Raw genomic sequence first — 6,982 nt, 5'->3', positions numbered from 1 at the left:
CTAATGTATTTAGCAGATCCAACACGGTCAATACAATCTTCCACCCGAGGTAAAGGGAAAGAATCTGTCTTTGTAAGAGAGTTAACCTTACGATAATCAAAGCAGTCTATGCTCGCCACCCTCCTTTTTAACCAGTACCACGAGAGAGCTCTAGGGACTAAAACTGGGTTCTACCAGCCCGTAGTCCAGCATATACTTTACTTCGTCTTTAACGATGTCCCTTTTGAAAGGATTCAACCTATATGGACTGTTTGATAGGGCTTGCCTCCCCTACATCAACATCGTGTTCCAAAATGTTAGTCCGTCTTGGTACATCCTGAAATAAATCTTTATAACCATTAATTAACATTGTTAAGGACGTTGCTTTGTCCTTTTCCAGGTGCTGAAATTTAACATCAAGGTTATTAAGAATATTTGAATTATTGGACAGACCATCAGGTCCCACAGATAACTTAATGTCTACCATAGGATCTACTTCTACTTCTACCAGTGAAACTGTTTCTACATCTACCTCTACTTCTCTACTAACAAAAGGTTTTAACATAGTAATGTGGAAAATTTGGGTTTTTCGACGTCTTTCAGGCGTCTCAATAAGGTAATTAACATCATTCAATTTCTTGAGTACCTTCCACGGACCTGAGAAACGAGCCTTGAGTGGATTCCCAGGCATGGGAAGCAGTACCAAGACCCTGTCTCCTGGATCAAAATGTCTCATCTGGGTACCAACGTCATAATTTGTTTTCATAGTAGCTTGAGCCTTTGTTAAATTTTCCTGGGCAAAGGTCCAAGCTCTATGAAGTTTCTCCTGTAAATTATATACATAGTCTAATACATTCATATCTGGGGTTTCTCCCTCCCAGTGTTCCCTCACAACATCCAATGGACCACGAACACAATGTCCAAATATGAGCTGAAAGGGAGAGAAACCCAAAGTCTCATTAGGTGTTGACCTGATTGCAAATAAAGCATAAGGGATCTCTTTATCCCATTCACAACCTGTTTCCAAACAAAATTTTCTTGAGATAGATTTAAGAGTTTGGTGGAATCGCTCCACTTGGCCCTGACTTTCAGGGTGATAAGGGGAAGAAGTAACATGGTTAATCCCTAACTCATTCATTTTTCATTTAAAGTACCTACTAGTAAAATTTGTACCACAGTCACTTTGAATAATTTTGGGAATACCAAATCTCGTAAAGAAGCTAACCAGTGCCTCGACAATTTTCTCCCCTCTAATACTCCGCAGTGGGACAGCCTCAGGGAATCGTGACATCCTATCAACAATTGTCAAAATATATTCATGTCCCCTGCGTGTCCGCGGTAAAGGACCTACCACATCAATAATCACCTCCCTGAAAGGTTCCCCCACTGACGGAATAGGAATTAAAAGAGCTTTTGGAATTTTCTGATTTGGCTTCCCCACGAGTTGACATACCTTACAAGATAATACGTGTCTCTTTACATCACGACGCATTCCAGGCCAAAAAAAATGTTCAGAGAGTTTCTGGAATGTTTTCCTGACCCCAAAATGTCCTGCAATGTTATTCTCATGTGCTAAAGTTAACAACTTAGAACGGTATCGTTCTGGAATTATCAATTGTTTCCTAACCTCAGCCTGATCAGCAGGTGCATTAACTGACCTACTGACTCTGTACACCAAACAACCTTCTTTAAGAAAAGCAGGTTTTGATAAATCATCAACATCAACATCAAAATTAGAAAACTCATTTGTTTGGGCTTCTTTTAAAGCATCAACTTCCCATTCAACATCATTAAACAAAATATTTTTACTACTACTATTACTACAACTACTCGTCATCGTGTCAGTCGTTTGTCCATTGATATCATCAAAGTTTAAATTAACATTATCAAGATCAATCTCTCGAGCACGAGAACGAGTAATAACGGAAGTAGATTCACATACAGAAACATCTAAATACCTATCATCATCTATCTCTGTAACACTCAAAATTGGGAAATAAATTGCTTCGTCATGCAACACCAAATCATTATCAAATAACATGTCAATACCGGGAAGAGGTAAACTGTCAACAATTGCCAGTTTTACCGTTCCCTTGTAATACTCAGTTTCTAGATACATGATTTCGAGAGGATAGGAGGCAATAGTATCAGGAAATCCTCCAAGAACTACAAAATCAGTATTTGAAAATTTAAACCAACTAAGTACAGACTTTTTCAAAATTAAAGATTGTGCTGCACCAGTGTCACGAAGAATCTTAACACTACGTCCTATTCGTTTGTCAACATCAGTGAAAACAGTTCCATTCGATATGTACCTTGCAAATTTTAGTCATTTACTTCCGTTTGATACCTCTTTCTTTGAAGATATCTCAGCAGAAACAATATCAACAGCCTCCTTATTCCTTTCCAAGTAATTTTTCATAGCAAAGCAATTCGCTTTTATATGACCCTTCTTATTACACCAATAACACCTTAAACCAGACTCGTGGGATTTTCTACGTTCACTACCACCACCAGACTTACTACTATTCACGTAACTACGCGATTCTACACTTCCGTTTTTACTGCTATCTACATTACGGTTAACACCTTTATTTTGATCAAAATCAGTAGACCTTTTCTGATAAGGTTTTCCCTGGTGAATATTTCCATTACGGGGAGAGAACGTTTTGGGAAAATCTTTTACCAAGTCTTGCCTATGTGCAAGGGAGTACTCATCGGAAGCAATTGCCACCTCCTGTAAAAATCAATCTTCAACTCCTCCAAATGAATCTTTAGCTCCCTCGACACAGACCTCTTAAATTCTTCGGTCAAAATTAATTCCTGTAATTTTCCAAACGTGTCAACCTCCTTGGACTTTAACCAGTCGTCCATGAACTGTTCTTTCTTTCGGGCGAATTCCACGAAAGTCATATCCGGATTCTTTTTAAAGTTCCCAAACTTTTGTCTGTACGCCTCCGGAACGAGATCGTAAGCTTTCAGAACTATCGCTTTCACTGAATCATAATCAGATGACAAACCCTCGTTAAGTGTATTATATACACGCTGGGACTTACCTTTTAAGCGACACTGGACCAAAGTGGTCCACATGTCCCGAGGCCATTTCAACTTCTAAGCCATTCTTTCAAAAGAAATGAAGAATTCAGAGACGTCTTCCTCATTAAATTTGGGAACAAGTTTCAGGGCACTTAACAGGTTAAAACTATCCTTATCACTACAATTACTACCATTATTAGCTCCCATCTGCAATTTTAAAGATTGGATTTCATGATCGCTTTCCTTTGCTCTTTCTTCAGCTTGAAGCTGAAGTGCTTTATACTCCAACTCCTTAATCCTAGATTGCTCCTTTAAAATATCCAATTTCAGTTGGGTTACCTCACCATCATTCACATTATTTCCATTACCTGTTTCCCCATTTTTATTTCTAACATCGTCTTCCTTTTCCTCAACTTGTTCAACTTTCTTAGATTCACCAAACTTATTCTTGTTCAGTCATCAAATTTACCAAACGTATTCTTGTTCTACCCTCATAGATTTACCAAACCTATTCTTGTTCTACCCTCATAGATTTAACAAACATATTCTTGTTCTACCCTCATAGATTTACCAAACGTATTCTAGTGCAGCCATCAAATTTACCAGACGAATTCTCGTTCTACCCTCATAGATTTACCAAACGTATTCTTGTTCTACCCTCATAGATTTACCAAACGTATTCGTGTTCAGCCCTCAAATTTACTTGATGTTTTCTTGTTCTACCCTTTATAGATTTACGAAACATATTCTTGTTCAGCCATCAAATTTACTAGATGTATTCTTGTTCTACCCTCATAGATTTACCAAACTTATTCTTGTTCAACCCTCATAGATTTAGCAAACGTATTCTTGTTCTACCATCATAGACTTACCAAACATATTCTTGTTCAGAATTAAATTTACCAGACATATTCTTGTTCAACCTTCTTAGATTTACCAAACGCATTCTTGTTCAGTCATCAAATTTACCAGACATATTCTTGTTCAGTCATCAAATTTACCAGATGTATTCTCGTTCTACCCTTATATTTTTAGCAAACATATTCTTGTTCTACCCTTATAGATTTACCAAACATATTCTTGTTCTACCCTCATAGATTAACCAAACGTATTCTTGTTCTACTTTCATAGATTTATCAAACGTCTTCTTGTTCAGCCATCAAATTTACCAGACGTTTTCTCGTTCTTCCCTCATAGATTTACCAAACGTATTCTTGGTCAGCCATGAAATTAACCAGACATATTCTTGTTCAACCCTCATAAATTTACCAAACGTATTCCTGTTCAGCCATCAAATTTACCAGACGTATTCTTGTTCTATTCTCATAGATTTACCAAACGTATTCTGGTTCAGCCATCAAATTTACCAGACGTATTCTCGTTCTACCCTCAATGATTTACCAAGCGTATTCTTGTTCAGCCATCAAATTTACCAGACATATTCTTGTTGTACCCTCCTAGTTTCACCAAACGTATTCTTGTTCAGCCATCAAATTTACCAGACGTATTCTTGTTCTACCCTGATAGATTTACCAAACGTATTCTTGTTCAGCCATCAAATTTACCAGATGTATTCTTGTTCTACCCTCATAGATTTACCAAACGTATTCTTGTTCAGCCATCAAATTTACCAGACGTATTCTCGTTCTACCCTCAATGATTTACCAAGCGTATTCTTGTTCAGCCATCAAATTTACCAGACATATTCTTGTTGTACCCTCCTAGTTTCACCAAACGTATTCTTGTTCAGCCATCAAATTTACCAGACGTATTCTTGTTCTACCCTGATAGATTTACCAAACGTATTCTTGTTCAGCCATCAAATTTACCAGATGTATTCTTGTTCTACCCTCATAGATTTACCAAACGTATTCTTGTTCAGCCATCAAGTTTACCAGACGTATTCTCGTTCTACTCTCATTGATTTAACAAACGTATTCTTGTTCAGCCATCAAATTTACCAGACGTATTCTTGTTCTACCCTCATTTATTTACCAAACGTATTCTTGTTCAGATATCAAATTTACCGGAAATCTTCTCATTCTACCCTCATAGATTTACCAGACGTATTCTCGTTTAACCATCAAATATTTACCAGACGTATCCTTGTTCAACCAACAACAATTTACTAGACATATCTCTTAAACCATCATAGGTTTGCCAAACCCATTTGTGTTTAATATTCATAAATTTTTCAAACACATTGTAGTTCAACATTCATATATTTTTCAAATACATTCTTGTTTACCAACAAAGATTTTCCAGTCGCATTCTTGTTTCATCGCCGAAGGCGTTTCTCTAGCCAGGGAGATGAGTGGACCCGTCCATCATTTCCTTAGAATTTTTTAAGTTTGGAATTTTGAATCGTAAATTTTGAGGTGCAGCAATCAAAAATAAAATATAAGATAGAAGAAAAATTATCAAAGAAAAATATCAGAAGGCTACAAAATTTAAGGAAGAACGAGTCCATTATTTATTTTCTAATTCAGTTCAAAGTTATGTACAAATAGTTTTTCATTCTAATGTATAATTGCATGCTTTTTTTCTTTCACGGATTTATTAAGAAAAGTGATAAAAAATCCCATTTTTTTTCTAAAGGTCGACATTCCATTTTATACTTTTTACCAAATATAATAAAAATAGTCACATTACTTTCGCCGAATTCATTATCAAATTTCCCTTTACCATTTGTACTAAACTTGGCGTGTTTTCTTGACCAATAAAAACGTAAAGTAACAGGCAGAGCTATTTTTGTTAGAACATTTTCTCTCTCTCTCTCTCTCTCTCTCTCTCTCTCTCTCTCTCTCTCTCTCTCTCTCTCTCTCTCTCTCTCTCTCTCTCTCTCATACGGTTGTGACTCCTTCCCAATTCCCTTTCCTCTATTTTCTCCGCTCGTTCGTGTTGGCTTATCCTTTTTGCTTTTACTCCTTTTCTCTCTTTACTCCTATTTTCCTTCTCGTATATTTTTGGGTCTCTCGTATTGTTTTATCTTCCTTTTCATAGTGTTATGTTCTTTTAATCTTTCTCGTTATTTTCCCCGGTTCCCTTTTGTTCTTTTGTTTCAGATCTCTTATTATTACTCCCTTTCATTTTTATTTCGTATATTTCTTTATTTTTTGCCTTAGTGTTATGTTCTCTACAACCCAATTTCTTTTCACCTTACACTTCTCGCTTCTGTTCCTTTGTTACAGATCTCTCTATATCATTATCCCCGTCTTTTTTTTATATCATCCTTGTCGTTACCTTCTTTCGGCCTTTGTTCGTTCATATTTATTTGGAATATTTCTTCCTACTTTACTACTATTTTTTTCTTTTCTGATTTATAAAAAAAAAGATAAGTTTTTATGGTACTTTAAATGTTATATTCTAATAATACTAGAGCAGTGGCTCATTTTTATTTTATAAAATACACTATTTCCTTTGAATAAATATATAAAGATTACCCCTGACCCACTTCCAACAGACATACAGACAAAACTTGGAGCAGTTATTAGTCTTTTTCTGCATTGGTACTGCCCAGTGTTATGCATTTTTCCTATCTTTTTTTGCAACTCTGGAGACCATGATTGTAGAAGTCGGTGGGTTGAGTCTGAAACCATGACTCCACCCTGGAAATCAGTGTGTCATCATTTGGAAAACGTGTTCCCTTCAAAAATTACTTCCTGGTTGGAAAGAAGTGAAAAAGTCAGATTGTGCCAGGTCAGGAGAATAAAGGGGGTTGTGGAAGAATTTCCTAGCCACAAGAGTGTGCTTTAGTCTGGGCGAAATGCGAGTTGTGGTCTAGAGAATTGTCTTGAAGGAGTCGTACTCCTCTGGTCAGTAGCCGCGTATTTTAAGTTTGACCGATTCTTGCAATTTACGCAGTAGTGAAACATAGCATGTCCCAATAATTGTATTATCCTTGTCCAGGAAGTCCGCCATCACTACTCTGTGCTGGTCCCAAAAGAGGGTAAGCATTACCTTTCAC

The 6,982-nt window shown here is 36.6% G+C and overlaps 1 protein-coding gene across 1 annotated transcript; it reads right to left on the bottom strand.

Moving 5' to 3' along the window:
- Window positions 1–238: 238 nt before the first annotated feature.
- Window positions 239–3,069, bottom strand: LOC137626225 (uncharacterized). Its single transcript, XM_068357299.1, has 3 exons — window positions 2,676–3,069; window positions 1,205–2,145; window positions 239–910 (listed from the first exon to the last, which is right to left on the bottom strand). Exons 1-3 carry the CDS (start codon window positions 3,067–3,069, stop codon window positions 239–241), a joined length of 2,007 nt encoding a protein of 668 aa, XP_068213400.1.
- Between the last annotated feature and the right edge of the window lie 3,913 nt (window positions 3,070–6,982).

This window comes from Palaemon carinicauda, chromosome 33 (genome assembly GCF_036898095.1).
Source record: "Palaemon carinicauda isolate YSFRI2023 chromosome 33, ASM3689809v2, whole genome shotgun sequence".
Lineage (NCBI taxonomy): Eukaryota > Metazoa > Arthropoda > Malacostraca > Decapoda > Palaemonidae > Palaemon > Palaemon carinicauda.
Note: the sequence above shows the minus strand (reverse complement) of the source record. Positions and strands in the feature narration are given on the sequence as shown.

Excerpts from the sequence above, each read along its gene's own strand:
- LOC137626225 (XM_068357299.1), bottom strand. The coding sequence starts at position 3,069 with ATGTGGACCACTTTGGTCCAGTGTCGCTTAAAAGGTAAGTCCCAGCGT. Across the intron at positions 2,146-2,675 it reads GAGTACTCCCTTGCACATAG|TTCTTGGAGGATTTCCTGAT; the intron begins GCAAGACTTGGT and ends CTGATTTTGTAG. Across the intron at positions 911-1,204 it reads AGAAAATTGTCGAGGCACTG|CTCATATTTGGACATTGTGT; the intron begins GTTAGCTTCTTT and ends TCTCCCTTTCAG.